Source organism: Phaenicophaeus curvirostris, chromosome 15, assembly GCF_032191515.1.
Source record: "Phaenicophaeus curvirostris isolate KB17595 chromosome 15, BPBGC_Pcur_1.0, whole genome shotgun sequence".
Taxonomy (NCBI): domain Eukaryota; kingdom Metazoa; phylum Chordata; class Aves; order Cuculiformes; family Cuculidae; genus Phaenicophaeus; species Phaenicophaeus curvirostris.
This window is the reverse complement of record NC_091406.1, coordinates 1649166-1670670: the sequence shown is the minus strand read 5'-3', so window position 1 is coordinate 1670670 and position 21505 is coordinate 1649166. Positions and strand designations below refer to the sequence as shown.

Here is a 21505-nt window from a genome sequence, read left to right as displayed (position 1 = left end):
GTGTGACTTTGCATGACTTCCTCCAAGTAGCTCTTTTTTTTTTTTTCTTCCATACTAAGCCCAACATTTTTACTCTTCCTCGGTCAACCAGAAGGCATCTGGTCTTGGCATCGTTCCTATCTGCCCAGCCCAGTCGCAGTGTTTTTTGTGAACGGTGCCAGCAACCAGACCGGGTAGAGCAGGCTGGCAGGGGAGTTATTTACCAAAAGCCCATCAAAAGCCTATCTCTGTAGAGCAAACTCAGCCCCTTCAGAGCTAAAAAGATAAGGATTTGGGTACTTCCCTGTGGGAAGGCAGTTCCCAGGCAGCTTCCCGCTGGGTCCATGCTTTGGAGACTGAAGGCAACGCTCTCTCTCTTCCATTTTTACACCCATTCAGTTTTCCTATTGAATTTTGGCCGCTGAAGCTCCTGGCCCAGGCTCAGCCCTGGCTGAAGCACCCACCAGCAAGTGCAGGACGGGGCTGGGGAGGGACGGGACACAGCCAGCATCTTTCCCATGTGACATCCCTTTATTTTACACCTGTCTGAGAATTCCTCTAGGAATCGTGCTTCATCTCAGGAGCACCTAGACAAGTATCTAATTATCATCTTAACCAAGCCTTGATTCATTCTAGCAATTAAATTAAAACAACAAATCCAACCCAAGGTATTGAAAAATCTAGGCTGCCTGACTGTCTAGTTAAGTAATGCAGATAATTTCATTCACCTAAATCACATGAATCAACAAGATAACGAAGGTCATCTGGGGAACTGCTCTGCATCAACAGGAAGCACAATGCAAGCTTTGAGCAGATCAGTATCAAAAACGCTGTCACTATTTGCTCTTCCTTGCCATTCTGTACTTTCCTCTCTACAAAACAGGAATACTTCCATTTTTCCCAGCCTATCGGTTCATACGAAACCACTTCATCGATGTCTACGGGGCAGCTGAGAGGTTCAGATGAAGAAAGCTGAAGATATGACCCCACAGCAGGCTGCCAGTGGTTCAGCGCCCTGGGAAGCGCTGGGGCTCCGCGGGGGCTGCAGGAGCACAGGGGCCACGGTGGATGCAGAAGAAGCACCAGACCAGGAGGGGAAAGAGCTCTGGAAATATATGAGACCAGACCAAAAGCTATAGCTAAGTACCTTGGAATGTGTCCCAGTTGAATGCCCCACCTCAATCGTGTTACAAGGCTGTTAGATATATCTAATGGGAAGACTTTATTTTCCCTTCGCTGCTAGAAGTCCGACTTACTTAAGTCATTTCTCCCTGTAGCTGGAGTCTGGTACAAGAAAAGATACTCCCTAGAACAACTGGAAGTGTTATTACGGGGTTAAATTAGTAAGACTAAATTAAAACTAAATTACATGAATAAGTCTAGGAAATATTAACTGTAACACAACTCCAAAACCAAAGTGCTAGCCAGATTTGCTAAATCATAAGTAAATCCAATATATCTCCATTAGCAACTTATGATGCTGTACAGAAGGATTTATTTAGCAAGATTTTATGAGTGCATTTTATAATACCAGCCATCAGATCAGTCTGCTGTGTGCACAGGCCAGCAGGCAAAATTAAGGCTGCTATTACACTGCAATTAATTGAGTATGAAGCACCCTGCCCACGTAGCTGCTTAAGCACAGGGATGAGCCAAAACTTTTCTGTCAACCTGCCTTTTTCTTAGCAGAAAACTGAGTTTCTGGTGGAACAGTTTCCTTGCAGCCATTATTTGCTTTCCAGGGAAGCTTCCTTGGCGATGCTTTTAATTTTCAGAGGGTTAAATGCTGCTGGAGCTTTCTGTAAGAGAATTAAACCAGCTTTGTTTTGCCACCATTGTGGCAAAGGGGTACGTGCTGGTACCCCAGTTTGGGATTCACTGCTGGCTTTATCCAGACCAGCCTAAACCAGCCCCCATCAGCCCGTCTGCCTGGCTCTGCTGCTTCCCCTCCACTTAAGAAAAGCAATATTTTACACTCTGATGACTCAAGGTTCATGCAGCACATCGTAACCTCTTATTTATGGCAGGGTGACCCTTTACCTGACTCCAGCGATACAAGGCACTGCCCGCCCTGGCAGGTTTAAAGTGATCATGGATGCTCCTCACCGCAGTAACCCTGATCATCATGGTTATATTTGTTCCTTCCAGCCACAGGATTTTCTCACAGGGTGTCTAATTCCTGCTTAATTCATCCTCTCTCCTCCTGCGGCCAGGCTTCCTCAGCGGAGCGGGTTCTGCTGCTCCAGCCCAGCACGCACCCAGCAATTGCTCCTTCCCTCATTGCCGTGTTGCTGAGCTAGATTGAAGCCACACGGGATTTAATTACATACTTCAACAACGCTAACGACAAGACCACGGGAGCAGGAATGGGTGATCCAGAGGCGGTAACCCCAGGTCTGTCACCTCGCCTGCCTCCTGCCACATCTCCGTACATTTGATTTGCTGATCAGCTTCAAACCAACATTAAAGCCAATGCAGAATACTGCTTCACCCCCCCCCCCCCATTTTTCCTTTTTCCACCCTTTCCTTAGGAGAGGTTTTTTTCCAAGAACAGCAACACGGAGAGTTTCTGCTGACACGGGCTTGGTCTGCACTGCACTGTAATCCGTTCTCAGAAATACCAGCACCAAGAGGAAACCAGATGCATTCACGAATGCACATCCAAATCAAACATATCAACATTACAAGCCCTGACAAACAAAAAACTCACTTGGAAGCCACAATCTTTCCTGCTCCATAATAGAGGGCCATAATAGAGTCACATTCCTGGGCTCACCTTCACCTGGCTCAGAGCAGCCCAAATTCCCCAGCTCGCCACAGCCCACACGGCAGCCGCAGCTCGGCTCCCGCAGGGGCCACATGGCACGTGGGGAAGGCAAAACCCATCCTGGGGCACGTGCAGGGTCTCTGTAAGGTCTGCAACTCAGCCGGGCTCCGAGTCGGGTGTGTTTATAAGGTGGCCTGGCGAGCTCGGCTCCACTTCTCCAGCTGCCTCCATCGGGATGGAGACACGGATGCAGCCCAAATGCCCTCTAAAGGAGGGTGTGAGGAGGGGGACAGGGTGATGACACACACTTCTGCCTCGACACGAAGGAGACCCTAGGCCGGGACTCAAACAGCACAGAGTGTGCAGTAAGCAGCACCTACAGACACACCACCGACCCTGAAAGCTTATCCACAATCCAGCCGCACGACTTCAATTAAAAAGGGTGCTAGTCACCAGAGATATTTGTGTTTTCTTTTTCCCACCATGGTTCAAAGGCAAAAGAACAGGCATTATCAAGCAAATTTGCTGACTACAGTAGAGAAAAATCATATAATTGAACACTCCCAGGCGTTTCTGCCCCCTGCTCTTAGTTCTAAACAAAGAGCAGACAAGATAAATTAGGGGAGAAGATGTACTTCAACAAACAGATACACATACTTTTTTTTTTCTAAAACTGTTTCTATTCTGTTTATTCTGGCTAAGGAGACAGCATCCTCCTCTTCTCAAACATAGCAAACAAACCCAAACTGATGACGCGATTCCCATAATCAAGGTCACAGGCCTGGTTCTGCTGGGGCGTGCGGCTGAACGTTATAGCCACGGAGGAACTCAGAACTTCATTTAAAATGGGCTAAGTATCAAAAGCTTAAACAATTTGCTTAACAGGAGGAAAAGCATTTAGGGAAAGCTTTTCTCAGAAGAAAGAAGGAAAGCTGGAAAGCCTGCAGGTCATCTTGATTGTCCAGTAAGTTGCAAGGCAAGCTGTGATGCTGCTGAAGTCAAAGGCAAAGCTCCTCTCCATCTGGGTGAAACCAGGAGTTTGCTCCGCCTGCTTTGGTTACACCCAGCTAGGAAGGAGAGCAGTTCAAAGAGAGAAAGGACAGCTCACTGTTCAAACCTGTCTGGAAAAAAAAAAAGTCATTTCTCAGGTGAGAAACCTGGGGCATCAGTGCCTTAAAATAGCAGCTGTGACCCTTGCCTGGCAAAGAGCGGCCGCTCCCTGCACAGGCTGCACGCAAGGGACGCGCGCGGAGGCGTACGGCAATTTCTCTCTAAACAAGGAAATCAGCATAAAAGGAGGACTTACCTGCAGATCGCTTTGTTGACACAAGAAAACCTGTGTTAACTCATGAGTCAATAGCTTGCTTGATAGAGAAGAAAACAAACTGGATTTGAACCAAGCAGTGCTGGCGATAAGTTTCAGCAGCTCAGCTGGGACGGTACGGGGCGCGGACGGAGGGGAGTGAGGTGCCCAGGGCTTTGTGCCAAGGCTGCTTGGAAAAATGTGAGCATGAGTCCTCCTCTCCTGCCAGCCTGACCCCACCAGGCTGCCACATGTTCCAGCCGGAGAGGGATGCCCAGTGCTGGCAGGAGCTCCTGGGGAGAGGGGAACGGCTTTTCTGCAGGCTATTCCAATGAAGCGTTTGTGAAACGCTGCATCTTGGCACAAGGCAGAGGAGGATGGTTGTTCTCAGGTGAGCCTGCATGACTCACACACGGAAATACAATCATATAAAACTGCCAAAGCTGGACCTGGGGCAGAGAGGACTGAGCTTTCAAAGTGGGGGGGCTGATCTTCTCCTCCTGGACCCGTGTTCGGGTGTGTGAGCGAGAGCAGCTGGATTGTTCTACCCCGAGAACTCTGCAGAAGACCATGAAGGCCCTGGAGAGCTCATTGGCTCTGATGAGCAGGCTGCCCTCACTCAGATGATGAGTCTGCCACTGCTGACTCTGTTCTTCAAGGCAAGAGACAAGGGACACTTGAGCTATTCTCCCAGTAGACTTTAGTCATGAGGAATAACAAGGGAACACAGGTGATCTGAGTCATCTCGAGTGATCCATCATTTAGGGGAAAAAAAAAAAGCTTTGTTTCCATTGTTGTATGCAGCAGAAAAGATAAGCAGGAAAAAAAAAGAAGCCATGAGGAACCGCACACAATTTTCTTACAGTGCACTGTACTTCATCTCTTGTAATTAATAAAACAAGTTAGAGCTGCAGGGTATATATTCACACAGCTGGATATAACATAACACAGTCCCTGCAAGGAAATACCTCATCAGCACTATTAGATTAGGCTGCACTCTGTCTTCAGATCAGCTCCCAGCCCTCCACATAATCCAGATGGACATGCAGGAGCATCCCCTAACGCAGCTCCTGTAGTCCTCCCAGGGCACACCACGAGTCCCATGCCTGCAATGCCTGCTACCCAGCTTGAGCTGCTTTGATTTGCATCCTATATAGTAATTAAAACTCTTCTTTGGAGACAGATCTTTCAGAGCACCTTCATGTGCTGAGGACCTCCTGTATTTGTGCTTGTTATCGCTGGCTTGTCACACACTACGCTTGTATTAACCGCAATACTTGCTCAGAGGAAGATGATGCAATGGCTGCATGGGAAGTGTCAGCTCTTTTCGACAATGTTGTTTATTGTTTCAGAAAAGAGACTTTCCAAATGGAACAGTCACTGCCGTGTTTACTGACCTCCTCAAGAAGGATTCTGGCTGTGCCTTTCTCTTTCCTGAAAAGGAGGCAAAAATATCAGTCTAGGGTAGTGCACGTTGGTGAGGCAGCAAAACCAAGCAGCCGTGATGCTCCTCCTCCGCACCCGCTCTGGCTTTTCCTGGGGGCTGAACTCCAAGGGTTGACTGGATAAGACAATACTTTTCTCTATCTAATTTCTGCTGCACTATTTCAGCCCGAACATGTGTTGGGTTCTCACCACGCAGCCAAACCCCCGCAGTGGGAGCAGCAGCCCCAGCGCTGCTCAGGGTGCAAACAGGGCTGGGGGAGCTGCTCCATCCCCTGTCGTACATGGAGGCTGAGAGGCAGAGGTGGCACGGCTCTCTGGGAGAGGATCATGCAGGGGAACTTTGCTCCATGCCAATAACCCATGTGGAATTAGAATGTCTACCTGTTTTCTTTCATGGAGCTTGCAGTTACCCTTCTCTCATAACAGGCATAAAATCAGTTCAGCTTCATCAGTTCCAGCCATCTTCATCATCTCTAACCTCATGGGAGCTTGCTGTGTCCAGGCGTACTACATCATCCATCGACAATGAAGGACTTAAACCACAACATAATATATTGATAAAACCAGATGCAGGTGATAACTAGTAACTTATGAATGTGCATTAAAAGCAGATGTGTAAGACGATAACTAACCAGCAGAAGCAAAAATATTATTAAACAAGAAGCCAGGGCTGGACCGCCTGCCTTGCCTTGCAGTGAGATGACCTGCTCTGCAAAGCCAGTTCCACAGCAGCAGAAAGTGGATGTGGAGGCGAGCCCTGAGCAGAGAGCGGAGGCTGCAGCGGCACGCAGGGCACAGCGCCGCGGTGCCGAGGAGCTGGCAGGCACGCTGATGCTCCCAGGGCATTAAATAGAGTTGGCAATGTAACCGTTCCACTGCACAGCCTGCCTGGGAGCCATTATCTTTTATTGCTCTCCTGAAGTCATTAACTCTATATCCAAAAGCCTTCACAGACACAAGTGTGATTAATGGAGACTGGCAAAACTCAGTTTGCTCAAGATTAAAGCTAAATCCAGTTTTAGACTTCTAGTGCACTCTGACTCTCAAAAGTGAAATTGTGTGGTTGCCTTTCAACTGGCAGCTACCTAAGAACTCCTAATTTATGCAAATATCACAGTTAGCATGAGCAGCCACAGAGACCTGGCTGAAGGTGCACGTTGCCTGCAGGACCTGCTGGCAGTCACTGCGGCACTTGGACCGCTGCAAACATACATTCCCGCAGCATCTCACAGGGTTTGGTCCAGACACGACAGGATGGCTACAGTCAAATTAGTTAAGGCACGTTGGCATCACATTACAAACAATTCCATGTTTCCAGGAAGCAAGGTCAGTTCAGTCCTTCCCATCAGCGGACATCACTGACTCCACAACAAGGTGAGGGCAATTAGCAGGCTGGCCAAGACTGGCAGGATCCCACAGCCCATCTCCACTCCCCCAGCACCACGGCTCGGTGGGATTGGGGCAGGCTGAAAGATGCCCCGTGCATCTTTAATTCCCAAGGCTTGCAGCCCCTATTCCCTAGGAAGGAACGATGCCATTTTTGACGCTTGCAGAAACACTGCACGCTGCGGGGTGTGAAGGTAATTTCAGTAATTCTTAGGCAGACAGAAAATAATTATGCTTTTTAGCAGGTATTACAGGAAACCCAGAGAAAATAACGCACAGTGTCAAAGCTTGGGTGCTGAGATGACCCGGGCTGGACGTTAGGTGCCCACTGAAGCCCCTCTGCCCTCCTCAGCTGCAGAGGAGACACAAAAGGCTCGTGGGTCAGGGTAAGGACAGGGGACTCACCCAGCAATCCCCATCATGAGCAAAACAGGCTCAGCTTGGGGAAAATGGATCTAATTCATGACCGGTCAAATCAGAGGAAGATAATGAGAAATAACCCCAAATCTTAAAACACCTTCCACCCACCCCTCTATTTTTCCCAGGCTCAGCTTCACTCCTGAAGTCTCTACCTCCTCCCCCTGAGCCGCGCAGGGGGATGGGGACGGGGGTCAGTTCATCACACAGTTTCTGCTGCTCCTTCCTCCTCGGGGTGGACTCCTTGCCCCCTTCCCCTCCTCTGGTGTCGGTTCATCCCACAGGAGACGATCCTCCACAAACTCCTCCGATGCGAGTCCTTCCCACGGGCCACAGATGCTCCAGCGTGGGCTCCTTTCTCCGAGAGGTCCATAGATCCTGCCAGGACCCAGCATGGGCTGCCCACAGGCTCACAGCCTCCGTTAGGCATCCACCTGCTCTGGCACGGGGCCCTCTCGGGCTGCCGGAGGGTCTCTGCTTCCCCACGGGCCTCCATCCAACCTGCCTCGCCATGGTCTTCATCGCAGGTGGCAGGGGAATCTCTGCTCCGGGGCCTGCGCACCTTCTCCCTCTCCTCCTTCACCAACCGTGGTGCCTGCAGAGCTGTTTCTTTCATGTACTTGCCAGCTGCGATTGCCACAGCGCAGGGGTGGGCTTCTCCCTTCTGCAGTCTGTTATCTCAGGGCACTCCCAGCATCAGCAGGCCCAGTTCCGAGCCAGCTGGCCTGGGCACGGGGGAAGCTTCCAGCAGCTTTCACAGAAGCCCCTCTGGAGCCTCCCCTCACCAAACCCTTGCACCCTCCACCATCAGGCAAAGGCAAAAGCTGTTGCATCTGTAGAGCCAAGAATAAACAAAGCTGGGAGCGCATCCAGGTGACAGCAGACCCCTCTGATCCCCACAGGCCGCCTGGTGGGATTCTCCTCTTTCAGACAATCCCTTTCCTGTAAAGCGGTGGCAGAACTGGTTTTGCAGCCCTTGGGTCACGCTCCTTTGCTAATGGAAAACAAGGTGCTTGTAAGGGAGAGTGAAAAGGCAAGTGAGATTTATTCAGGTTAATCACTGGGTTAATTAATTGTATACCAGATGAACAGGATTTATCTTGTATAACCACTGTAAAACCTCCTGAAGTGGTGTGAAGTAGGTGCTCTTCATCAAGAGTATCTCACCCATGAAACCAGAGCCTTCCCTGCAGCTGCAGGTGATCCGACACTCAGCAAAGGTAACCAGAGAGGAGAAGCTGCCCTGAGGCTTTCACCACCACCACTACAGTCACACAGGTTGTTTCCCTTTCTCCAGGGACACAGTCTCAGCTGGGATTCTCATTTGGGTTCAACTGAGTGGCATAGGTAGGAATTGCAGGCACCTTTTGCTAAACTAAATTCCAAGGTTCTATAAGGCAAAGGGGACTGATCCAAACTCCTTCAAAGTCACTGAGCACTTTTCCCAGCAGCTTAATTGCCCCCCAAGGAAGGAAACCCCCTTCTTCCCAAAGATTCCAAGAGCTATTAGCATTGTGACCAATAAATGGATGGGGAAACCCCTGATCAGGAAAACTAAACCACAATCCATATTGGGGATGTAACAGGACATTGCCTACAGAAAAAAAAATCCTAAAGCAAATCAGCACAGACCGTGCTATGCTGAAGATGTTCCAGTTGTTCTCCCACCCACAGAAAGAGTACAGACTCCTTTGTGGCTGTGTGAAAGAGGCTGTTCTGTAGAGGAATAGATGGACTAGTAGAGATCGACAGGTTCATTAGCAAAGTAACTTAATGTGCTCTCGAATGCAACTTCTATGCTCTACAACATGAACCAGGCAGTGAAACGACGGTTGTGGTTCTCTATCATGATAAATCCACCTCAAAGCAGGGGCTGGATCACATTGATGTAAATAGAGCTTCCGTTGTGTGGCCTCAGATGCCGCCCCAGTGAGAAGATACGGCAGAGGGTGATCCCACAGGGGCAGGAGAAGGCTCTGCTCCACTGCACCTCTGCGAACCACAGCCCTGGCAGCGAGGGCCTGCCCTGATAAAGAACTGGGGTCACTTTTATGGATGCACTTTTTAATGCATTTTTTAAAACTTATGGCACAGTGAACATATCTAAGCTAGAAAGGGAACCTGCTCTTCCCTTCTCCGACCACAGCATCCCAACAAGGTCATACAGTGCTTGTCATCTCTTCTTCAACCACATCCACCGGACCTGACCCTCTTCTGCAAACCTTTCTTCTGCATCTCTGTTCTGCAAACAAACCCCCTTCCAGGTTCCTTCCTCCCTCCCAGCCAGAAGAGTTCTGCCTGCATCCCGTGTGCACCCATTTCCCCACAGTGCTCCCCAGCAGCCCTAGTGAAGCGCCTGGATCACTTTTGAAAGCGGCTGTATTTGCTTTTTTTAAGCTATTGTCGCTGAGCTGGCTCCAGGACGGGGCTGTGCTTGGCACACGTCCATGGCTGCTCTGAAGCGATAAGCGCGGCTGCTGCAGCTCCTCGCCTTCCCCGGCAGCAGCTCAAGATGAGACAGGAAAGGGTGGGATGGGTGTCAGCTTGAGAACGGGCTGCGACAAACATGAAGCAGGAGACTGAAACTCCCGACCTACCAGAGATGCTGAAAAGGCGACCACAGACCTCCTGGAAGGCTCATGAGGGAAAGGAAGAGCAGAGCTGCCCAGCACGCGTTAGGGGTCCCAGAGGGGCACAGAACTAACACCAGTCACGTTTTACATGGTTTTTATCATCTTTCTCTTCCAGCCTATAAAAAAGCGCTTTGCTGTCACACCATAGACCTGAACTTGACCTCTAGCCCTGGGGATAAACTCCACGTTGGGGTGAAGCTGGACTCAATGATCTGGTGGGACTCTTCCAACCTGGTGATTCTATGATTCTATGTGTTTGATAGGAATGGTTGGACTCAATGATCCGGTGGGTCTCTTCTAACCTGGTGATTCTATGCCGATGGCTTCTGTGCAAGGGCCCCAGGACAATGAGGGGATGCGGCTCCCACCCTACAGCTCAAAGCTGGAGGCTGCCCTGGGCTTCCAGAGGAAAAAAAAATGGGCAGAAACAAAATGGAACTTTGCAAACCGGAGGGTGGCAGTGGGAGGTTTGGGCCACAAGGAGAAGAAAGTCACTGTGGGCATGAGCTTGGCAGGGGCTGAGGGAGGGAGGCAGCGCGGCCACCACGTACAGCGATTATCGAGGCTAAATAAGAACGGAGAAACTTTCTGTTGAGGAAGAGTGACGGCAGCAAGCTGCCCTTCCAGCCGGCTGTTTCCCATTGCCGTGGGCAGCTGTGTGCACCATCGGGGCAGCACAAGGGAAGGGCTGGGGAGGTGGTCGCTTCTGTTCCTCGCTGCCGTGGCGGGGGGGATCGCAGCCCCACAGCCCGCGGGGAGCCATGGGTAACTTGGAGACAGCAGAGCAAGGCAATCCGAGCAGAAAGATGGAGCCCAGCGAGGGATGCAACGATCTGCAATGCCAGCCTGGACCACCCTGCCTGCCCCGAGCTCCTCCAGGTGGCACCCAGGGCCACCTCCAGTTCCTGTGGGTGCCACTGCCCTCTGCAGTCCCCAGAGGAGCAGGCAGCTCACCCCACCAGCCGGGGAGTCCCTCTGGGGTCCTCTCACCTCCAGCCCAGAAGATAATTAATCTGAAGAACACATCTACCCTCAGCAGGAGCACTGGTGCTGGGGGAAGCAGGGGCTCTGACCCTCCACCCCGCGCATCGCATCCGCTGGGAACTTCCCAACCAAGCTGGGGTTCTTGCAGGAGGTGCTGAGGAGTGGCTGAAAGCCTGAGAAGAGACAGCATTACCCACACTGATCCCTCCAGCTGTGCTTGTTCACAGACCTTCCCCCTGGCAGGTGGTTCCCAGGCACCCGAGAGCGGAGCCGCGGCCACACGCTGCCTCCAGACACATCATTTGGGACATGCTTGACTCAGCACAGAAGGCTTGGTCTAAACCAGCTACCTCAGGCTGCATTTATAGGCAGCAAAGAGTGGGACAGTGGAGTGTAACACACTCAGCTTGAGCTGAAAGTGGAAGCTGAAGTGGTTGAGGTGAGAAGGCAGCGAGCAGCACCAGGAGGGAACACACTGCAGAAGGCAACAGGTTTGGCAACTCCTGTTAAGGTCCTTGTTGAAGCTTTCTAGACCACAGAGAGCTGGATGGGTCAGGATCAGGGCAGGGCAGCGACAGCTCAGAGGAGCCAGAACTTCTTCAGCCACCCAAGGAGAAGCATCGCTCCAGAGGCAGAGAGGGGTGAGCCCTCAGGACACCTTGAGTCCCTCTGACTGGCTGCTGAAGGAGGGGCAGCGGCTGGGAGCAACCAGGGAGTCTCGAGGGATGGTGACCCCTCACCAGTGCTGGGTTTTCCCCTTCTCCAGGCACTGGGATTACGAGGTCCCAGCCTAAAGCATCTCTCGGGCCTTCTGAGGCTTTAGGGAGCGTGGCAGATGCCAGACCCCTCTGTCCACGAGCCTTGCCCCAGCACTGCTTGCTCTTCACTAACCTGGTGTGGGGAGAAGGCAGGTCCTGAGTGTGACTGAGCTGCTGGACACGTTGAGGGCTCTGTTCCCAAAGGGAGAGCAAGCAGAGACTGCAGCTGTTGCTGGAGGAACAAACTGAATTTCATCCATCGAGGGCAAGGGTAAAGCCTGGGGCACTTGGCTCCAGCAGCAGCTGCCTGTGCGGCTCTGTCCCCTCTGGCCTCTGTCCCCAGCAGCTCTCAGCCCAGCCTTGACCCAGATCACACAGTTCCACTGCTCTCCTCTAAATTTATATCTCATCCTTTTCACATTCCTGACCTTAACCTATTCTTCCTGCTGTGCTGGCGCGTACCAGAGCTACAATTAATACATGACCTGACAGAGAACAGAAGGAAATTAAGCTTACAGCTTATTATATTGTCTGCAAATCAGCTTATGTTTGGACAATACATCTTTACAAAATCTGTTCGTCCTTTCCAAAAGCAAATTCCTTGTTCGGAGCAGGGAGGGATGCTGGGCAGGCAGCGCTGCTCCAAGGAAAGGTCACCAGAACTGCAACCATCTGAGAGACAAGGGTCAATCCTTGCCTCCCTCTTTGCTGGAATGAAAGAAAAATACAGAAACAAAAGCCAAGCTGAGGCAGGCATCCAGGATGGAACGTTCTCAGCTCAAGCAACTAAATTTGGCAGAATTATAAGCAATTCAAAAACAGGAACTTGCAGTGGGATAAACTGAACAACCCCAGTGATGGGCAGTAGCGCCCGGCTTACCAACAGCCTGCAGAAACCTGTCATCACTGGGAACACACACACACACACAAAAGAAAATTCCACAAATTATAATATAAAGGTCAGACTTTCGCAGGTGCCAGCTTCTGTAGGAGCTCCTAGCAGTGCAAAACTCATGCCCTTGGGAGGCAGAGAGCCTGCAGGACTCCTAGGAGCAGCCAGACAGAAGGAGCAGGGAGGGGGTTCAGAGGAGAATTTACCAAGGTCTTGTCTGCCAAACAAGCTGTTAATTCACCCAAGCTCACACCTGTCCCCAGCGCAGGAGGGGAGCACCCAAGAGCCAAGAAGGCAACCAGAGCAGCTTCTCTCCCTCTCCTACCACAAAACCCACCCTGCCCAGGTATCCACCAGCTGCGGGCAGGTACCTGTAGATCCATCTGTGCTGCCTTCTGCCAGGCTCAGCACTGCCTCACAGCCACTTCCCAGGACATCCCGACCCTCCCCTCCCGGCTTCCCCATCCTCTCAGCCCGCGGTGGATGCCCTGGGGGCAGGCGAGAGGCTCTGCTTACCTGCCGGTGCCACGGGGCAGGTGGGGATGGTCTGGCTGGGATGCTCTAGTGGGAAAGCTCCGCTGGGGATGGTCCAGTGAAGATGCTCTAGCCAGGATGCTCTGGAGAGAATGCTCTGAAGGGGATGCTCTGGCTGGGATGGTCTGGTGGGGATGCTCCATCCAGGATGCTCCGGAGGGGATGCTCTGGTGGGGATGCTCTGGAGGTAAAGCTCTGGAGGGGATGTTCTGGCTGGGATGCCCCGCTGGGGATGCTCTGCAGGGGGTGGTCCGGTGCGGATGGTCCAGTGGGGATGCTCTAGCCAGGATGTTCCGGAGGGGATGCTCCGGGGGGGGATGCTCTGGAGGGGAGCGACGTGGCCGATCGGCCGCTGCCCCCATCCCCTCTCGGAGTGTCCCCATCCCCATCCCCTCTCGGAGTGTCCCCGCTGCGCTTTCGCTTTCCCTTTCCGCGGGGAGGAGCGCGGCCGCCCTCGGGGAAGGGGCTGGGGGCGGCTCAGCCCCGAGCGGCGGGGATGGGCTCCGGGGGTGCCCCCAGCGACCCCTCGCTCCAGGGTTAGAAAGGGAGTTTAGTTCTTCCCGAGCTACCGAAACGCAGTGATTCGCGGTACTCGCAGCAAAGAGGGACCCCAGCGCTTCCCCAGGATCCCTGCGGGGGGGGGGGGGGGGCTCAGCCGCCCCTTCCCAGTGATTTACGGGTTGGAACCTCAAATAGAGGCACCTGGGATGCAGCAAGTGGCTTCCTTCAAGGGGAAGCAGCGCTCTCGTGATGGAGAACAGCTTTTTTTCTCACCAGCAGGAGCCACGGGAGCTGGGGCAGCTTGGAAAAAGCCCTCAGGCACCTTACAGCTAAGGACAATTAATGAATAAATCAGAAGGAAGTTAACTTGGTTCACCTCGGGGTCAAAGAACTCTCCAGATGGTCACAATTAAGACGCTGGGAGAAGCCTTGGCTTCCAGCAGGGCCCAGCGGAGAAGGAGCTTCCCCACCCAGAGAAGAGCTGGGGCTCTCAGCACGGTTAGTGGGAACCACACACCTCCTCCTCCTCCTCCTCGGTTCTGCCCCAGTCCCGCACGGCTGTGGCGGTGGGGGATGCTCACTTGCTGTCTGCACGCTTTAAAATGGTTTTCTTCAGGAATTTAATCAGTTACCCAGCGTTCTTGGGTCTTTCCTGCTTATTGACCTTGCCTCCAGGTAACACCAAGAGAGGAGCTCCCAGCAGGTGTGCCTGCAGGTTGTTAGAAGGCAGGTAAAGAGGCAAGAGCTGGAGGTAAGTTCTGCAGGTGTTAGAGGTCAGGGATGTGTGGTCTCCCTGCAGCCATGGATGTCACCTCCAGCACCTGCACTGGCTCAGCAGGGCATGGTGCCTGGTTTTGCTTTTTTCTCTTCTCAGAAGCTCTTGTTTCAGCGCAGGGAGTTGCTGCTCACAGCCCTCCTCCCACCCAACTCCAAAGAAGAAGAGCGACTCCAAATCCAACCCCCCCAGTGCACAGGGGACGGGAGGCACCAAAGCCTTCACATTCTTAAAAGGGCTTTTGTTCTGTTGGGTTTCTTTTGCCAGGGAGGGGAACACCCAGCCCCGAGTCGCGGGCAGCAACTCTTGATTGCACAAGGGCTGCTGCTATTTGAACGTGCACAGTAGCTCCTTCTACAAAAGGATCCAGCACGCAAACAGCCCAAGAGATAGCAGGCTGGCTGTTGAACAACAAAACCCTCACCCTAACAGCGTTTCAAACGCCTTCGAGGATTTATTTCACAAACCCATCATACCCAGCTTAAATAAAGGAAGGAGGCTGGTATTTGGCGAAGCAGCAAACGCTTTGCCTCCTCAAATGTTTTGTAAACTTGCAGAATCATGCTCTTTATTTTGTGAGTGGAAAAATTTAGCTGTGGAAAATGAGAGCAACTTAAAGGATTAAGAGGATTAAAATGAGCAATTTGTGCTACAGCCAGCTGGGTTTATTTGTAGACAGACAGCCAACTATTTAGTTCTGTAAACATCTTAAGTCGATTCCTGCTGCCCTGTTATCTCATCTCCACACTTCTTTGCTCAGTTACAGCATTGATTCAAAAGGAACTCAGAAAATACACTAGAACAGAAGAGAGACAGCTTCACAGACAGTTTGTGGAGGTTGATCCAAACTCAGAGGAGCTATTTGTTTACAGGGATGAAGATCGTTACAGATAAACCAGATCTACTTGTACCATTTACAAGATGGAGCAAATACCAGTTATTCTAAAAAATGAGGCAATGATAGGCAGCGTCCCTCAATTGTTTCTTAAAGCTCTTACTACATCAACCTCAGCTAACCTTGCTGGTGGTTCTTCTGCTTATCTGCAAGCACAGAGCTTCACGTAGAGCAGAGGAACCTCACAAACCCCAGAGACTGAATCCAGCGATGATGTTTGCATAGCTTCTCAGGCCACGTGAAGACTCCCATACAGTTTTAGAATCACAGAATGGTTTGGGTTGGAAGGGACCTCAAAGCCCACCCATTCCACCCCCTGGCATGGGCAGGGACACCTCCCGCTGGATCAGGGGCTCCAAGCCCCTTCCAGACTGGCCTGGAACCCCTCCAGGGACGCGGCAGCCACCACTGCTCTGGTTACAAACACCACCTCTCAGTTTAGAATGAAGTTTTTTAACAGTTATGAAAAACACCTCATTGTATGTAATGCAAGATTAATCAAGGTAAAGCCTACAAGATCAAATAAAAATGAAATAGCTCTGTTATAGAAAGCACCTTTAAACATGAAGACATAAAAAACTTATGAGAATACTTCACTTCAAAGTTAATTCCACATATGATTTTATTCTGAATTTTACAAATAACAAGCATTTTCCTACAAAACAAAAACCTAGGGTAAGAATCAGTTTAGTTACAGCTGGGAATATTTACATTCTTAGAAGACATTTCTGTATCTTTCTATATACAAGGCTGTGGCCGTTACTAGTTCAAGGTACTCCCGAAGGCATTATAGTGCCCGAGCTGATTCTGTGCTTTAAGAGAACCATTGACAAGTGCCAGGATGAACGTTCTACTCTACAAACACTGCTGTAGGTATTTATTCACAGGGACAGCCCATCAGGCTCCCCAGACGGAGGCACTAAGAGCAGCAGCCCCTCTGGGCAGACCAAAGAACAGACCAGGCTGCAAAGCAGAGAGGAGTAAAACTCATTCATCTCAAATTCCACCAGGCCAGCGATGCAGTATTAGGGTCATCATCTCTCAAAATCAGTCTTCTGAAAACAACAGCGTTTTCACACCATGGTTAGGTCCACACCAGAGAATTTCGACTGACCAGATAATTTTGTATAATCCGTATTGCTGTTGCAGCAATTACAGCAGCTCTGAAAGCCGGTCCCAATCCTGCTGCGCGTCAGCGTAACGCAAAGCGAGGTGCCAACACGTCTTTTAACGACGTGCTTTCCTCTGCAGGTAAATCCAAGGTCACGCTTGGTGCTGCAAATCTTACCTATTGCCAGCACTGATGCTGCTCTAAGATTTACCAACAACTACATCAGTTCTCATCTACATCTTATTTGCGTAGATCAGATCACCCTCTATATTAAAATATTCTCTCAATTGGTTTTGGAACTACCTATCAGCCGGATGCTGCCTGCCCACTAGAACAAGTGCCTTGTTTTAAGAGATAAACTTGAGAATAGTGGGATAAAAAAAAGCAAATAATAACCCAGGATGCTGTATTTAATGCATTGTACATCTCTGACTCATAGTTTTTGTTTTGAAAAAAAGATGAGCAAGGAAACAAAAATGTATTTTTGTGACACAGAGATTGCCATTGTGTTTTGTAGTATTAGTCATAACTAGGAAATTCCCCAATCTGGCTAGACTTAAAAAACCAACAACTCCAAACAATAAAAATCCCCCCCAAAATCTTTAGTAAACATGAGAATATTTATATTATTCAAGAACAAAGGCCTCATTGTGGAGGCACCTACCTGGATAGAACAGTGGATAAGAAAGGACAGCTAAATCAGAGGCTACGTTGTCTCTGCACTTGAGGGCAGGAATTTCCACACCAGCTCATGTATCAGGCAGGCACGGAGCTGGCATTTCAGGCTATTTTCTGAATAAGTTTACAGGAAGAGACTTAAGGGACATGGTTGTTTATGTTGGCAAATCCATTACAAGGAAGTTGCAGCTAAATGTGTTTTGCCTCAGATCCCTGCCGTTATCAGATAATTCTCCAACACAGAAAAGAACTGCTTCTCAACATTCCAGTTCCTAGAAATAAGGTTTACAGAGAAGACATACCTGTACCAAGTTTAGACCACAGTCTTATGTTTGCAACGACCGTTTCAAAGGAGGTGGTGAGCCTGACAAATCAGATCATGCCTTTTGGGCAAGGCAGACTGGCTGATACACGCTCTCTCCTGACACCTATTTGCTCATGTCAAGGCTCTTAGGTGATGCACAGCGAGGCTTGCAAAATCCACATTCTCAACTTCTGCACAAGCTTCAAATCTCACACTGTATTTTAAACCCACCCGCCAAGGGCCTGTCAGCCTGTCGAACGGCAGAGACACGGAACCTGCCCAGACACTCCGATTTCTCTCCTCGGAAGAGCTGATGGTATGAAAAAAATACATTTCTCAGGCCCATTCTCTGATGTGGTAACATTGGCCAAGTGCCTCCTGCACCCAGAAAGTAGAATACTTGAACAAGCAGGTGAGAAGATGGAGGGAAAGCAGAGCAAATCCCAAAGCTCAAGGCACTGGCAGGAAGAGTTTAAACAAAACAAAACGCTGTCGTCTATACAGTGTTTTCTTCTTTCTACAAGAAGTGGTCCGGATGGCACATACCAGTCTGACCACTGGAACCAGTTAGCAAGGGCAGACCATGGAGTATTGGTCGACAGAAGACTGGAACCAGCCCATGTCACCCTGAAACACAGCAGGAGAACCCACAGCTTCCCCAGACAGCAGAGTAAAGGCCCTACAGCTTTGGCTACCACAGTTTAAGTTCTGCTTATTCCGTTTCTATAGGACAGAACAAAGCACAAACGAGTGCCACAAGAGAGAAATTCTCCCCCGCTCGCATCCATCAAAGCAAAACCAGAACAGCACAGATGAGAGAGGGTGTTCACATACAGCGGGTGTTCAAAGAACCACAGGTAATGCTGAGGGTGCTTCCAACACCCAAGGAACAGTTTCTTGGCAGACTATCGACATGATTTGTTTGGGTTTCTTTAAACAATTTGAAAATAATCCCCTAATTAGTTAAGTAAAATAACAGACCTCTCTGTGGTTGTACAGTCGGTACTTGAGAACCAAGAAGCAGTGGCCAGAAGTACATTCTGAGTCTTGCTCTCAGTACATTCAACCGCAAGGTCAATGCAGCGGGGCACAAATTAACACAAAAATTTATCTTCTAAGTACATTAATTGTGTGCGTGTATACATTCATGTGGGTGAAAAGCACAGAACAAAGACAGAGGAATTGTTTACGGCATCCAAATTGCACAGAAAACATTAAAACAGTTTAGACAGAAAACTTCCACCACACATCAACAGGGAAGAACCCCAAACTGACACTGCTCCCTCCCAGCACAGATGGAACCTTTTGCATGATTTAAAATAAATATGACCTGGAAGCAGGCCACCTCCAGGGTCAGATGTAAACAACTTCATTGCACAGGGAAAACCAGCGTTGGAATCAAGTGAATCTTGTGAGCAAAACTTCAGTGCTACAAATACTTTGTGCAAGACTCTTTCCATCTAAGCTGAGTTAAAATATACCCAGTAATCTTCAAAATCTTTCTTTGCATCCTTCTGCATTTGGTACCAAATTCAGCACATGCAAAGTCATTCGAGTGAGAAAGGCACGTTCTGCAGAACCTGTACTCTAATAAATAAGATTCCTGTACAGAGATAAACATCAGGGAATCAAACAAAACCAACTAGCAGCTTTTTCTGGCAATTTTTCCTTCTTGATGTGCACCAGCTCTGGAGAAGGCTCCCTGAGGAACCCCCACACCCCACCAGCCCTTCAACTCCTTTTCAAGTATCTTTCAGCTGACTATACACTTAAAAGTCACAAGGGACTGATCAGACACCGTTCCATGGTACTACTGCATTGAACCAACTGTGGCTGAAAAATCTTAGTATTGACGTTCATATAAAAAGAGAATGTAGAGAACACAGTGCTTGAATTAATAAATAAGGTTAAAATTACAGGAAACAAAGTGTTGCCACTAGCCCTTTCTAGAATGAATTTTAGAAGAAAAGTCCATTCAACTTTCAGTCCACAGGAGCTCCATTAAAAAGCTGTGCTTTTCAAAATCTCTGGATTTTCTTCTTCTTCCTTGGAATCCCTTGTGCTACTGGATGTGGGCCTGTATTCTAATCTGGGCAGAGAGGGAGAGAAGAAAGAAAAAAAATAATGTAAAATAGATGAGAGAACAGAGAAAAAAAAAATCTTTGATATCCTAAGCTGTATCTGACATTACAGCCTCCTCATTTTAATGTCCTGTTGACTTCAGTTGGACAGGACCCTTTCCTACACCAGCTGTAGCTTTAGTCAGAGCCGTGGCAAAGGACCAAATGCTCTCACTGCCTTCGTGGGTCAGTCAAACTTAAATTGCAAGAGTTCAGCCCTTCATCAGTATTTACGTGGCTTTCAGAACCCATAAAGATAGGTTATAAAACACAAAGGGTCCCCGTATCTTTATAAAGAAATATGCTTTTATAAATACATCCCTTGTATGAACTTTTATTCAGACTTCAGAGTAAAATGATAAATTTGGAACAGAGAAATATATTCAAACATACACACTTGGGAAGAGGGACCAGGGTTCCAGCCAAGCTCTCCTGTCTTCAGCAGAGCAGTTCCTGCACTACCAAAACTCACCCCTCCCTCTGACCGTACCCAGGCAAGTCTGCTCCTCGCCTCGGAGCAGAGAGCAGATGTGTTGAGATGAGAAGGTGACACTTACCCTTTCACCAACAGCATTTGCTCAATTGTGTCTGGGAGAGGCATACCATAGCTTTCTGGCAGAAATAAGGTCAGAATTCCTGACAGCACAGTCAGGCTCCCCATCAGGATGTAAGGCAGGAATCGATCATAGGCACCTAGCAAAATACACAAAAAAGCCAGCATCAGCTCCAAGTCTCCAACAACATTTGTATCCAAATACAGGGCTTCATCTACACAAGATTTAAGATTTCAGTAAAAACCAAACCAACCAACCCCCCCTCACAGGCTGGCATTCAAAGCATATGTTGTTATAAATGTGGTTTTAGGAACTCAAGAGACTGAGAAACAATAGCTGTAAGAGTCAATAAGACTGAGAGTTCTCAGAGCATTTCTTCAACAGGGCACAAAATAACTTCTCTGTTACAACCATTCCTCAGATGTTGAGATCCCATTTTTACCTGCAGTTTCCCCAGGCACCCGGACTGGGAACAGCGAACAGCAGAAAAGCCCAGTGACCCACAGCAGCAGGAAGCTGACCTGGGCAAGCAGCACTGCTTCCCAGCCACCAGCATCCCCCCGCACACACACGATGGGTTAACTTACCGAGGTAAACGAAATAAGGTGAGAGGATGCTGCCCAGTCTAGAGGCCATGGAACTTGCTCCAACTCCCATGTTCCTCACTACTGTTGGGTAGAGCTCAGCCGTGTAAACATAAACCATTGAAAAGGCAGATGTGATCCCAAACTTCCCTAACATCACCAGCAGAACAGATACAGCACGCAAATCTGAAATCAAAACAGAATTAGGACTTCAGTAAAGCTGTGACAGTTCACGGTATCTCTTAATTCTACTTTGTGTAATTCCTGCCTAATTAATTCTGGGCTCTGGTGTCCTCTCTCCCTGTACAAGTCTACAAGCATGGGCAACATTTCTTCTTTTATTTTTTTAGACTACTAGGACTCCATGTTTCCATTTCCTCTTGAGCACGGGGATTCCTGCCAAGTGAAAAATGAAGGAGAACAGAGCAGGAACTGGAGAGGTCCTCTCAGATTTCATGGGCCAGATCTCTACTATTGCAAACAAAGCCATGTGTCCGTTTTTAATAAAGTGAGCAAAAGTTAAACATTCAAAACAAGTTAGTTTTGGTTTCCTGCTCTGGTTTCTCATTAACATTCCTTGCTAAAAGTCAATAATTTAATTGTAGGAAGCTGGGTTGACTTTAACTGGGACAGCTAGATTTGAAAATCAAACAGATCGTATCAGTGAAAAATTGATTGTAACAGGGAAAAGAGAACACAACACATAAATTACCCATATAAAACAAGCAAGGTGGTTCTTGTGCATTCTCTTTTGTTTATTCTTTGATTTGTATGTAATTTCTAAGCAACAACATGCTCAAATTTTCAACAGCATTTTCAGTTACAAGTCCATAACCCCATTAATCTTAACTGGCCTAAAGACACACATGGTTTGATATCCTATA

At 49.1% G+C, this 21505-nt stretch overlaps 1 protein-coding gene across 3 annotated transcripts in view; it reads right to left on the bottom strand.

The window, feature by feature from the left end:
• Positions 1-21505, bottom strand: part of LOC138727181 (organic cation/carnitine transporter 2-like) — a 48351-nt gene that overhangs the window by 4767 nt on the left and 22079 nt on the right. The window contains exons 8-10 of one of the 3 annotated variants that reach the window (XR_011338532.1): positions 20625-20807; positions 20041-20176; positions 17046-19452 (exon numbers count right to left, since the gene is read on the bottom strand). Coding sequence is in view for 2 of the 3 variants with exons in the window: in XM_069869455.1 (XP_069725556.1) it covers positions 19365-19452; positions 20041-20176; positions 20625-20807 (407 nt within the window). In the remaining variant the exon portion in view is untranslated. Of the gene's footprint in view, positions 1-15867; positions 19453-20040; positions 20177-20624; positions 20808-21505 lie in introns of those variants that run through there. The other 2 variants (XM_069869456.1, XM_069869455.1) reach the window with 2 other exon arrangements.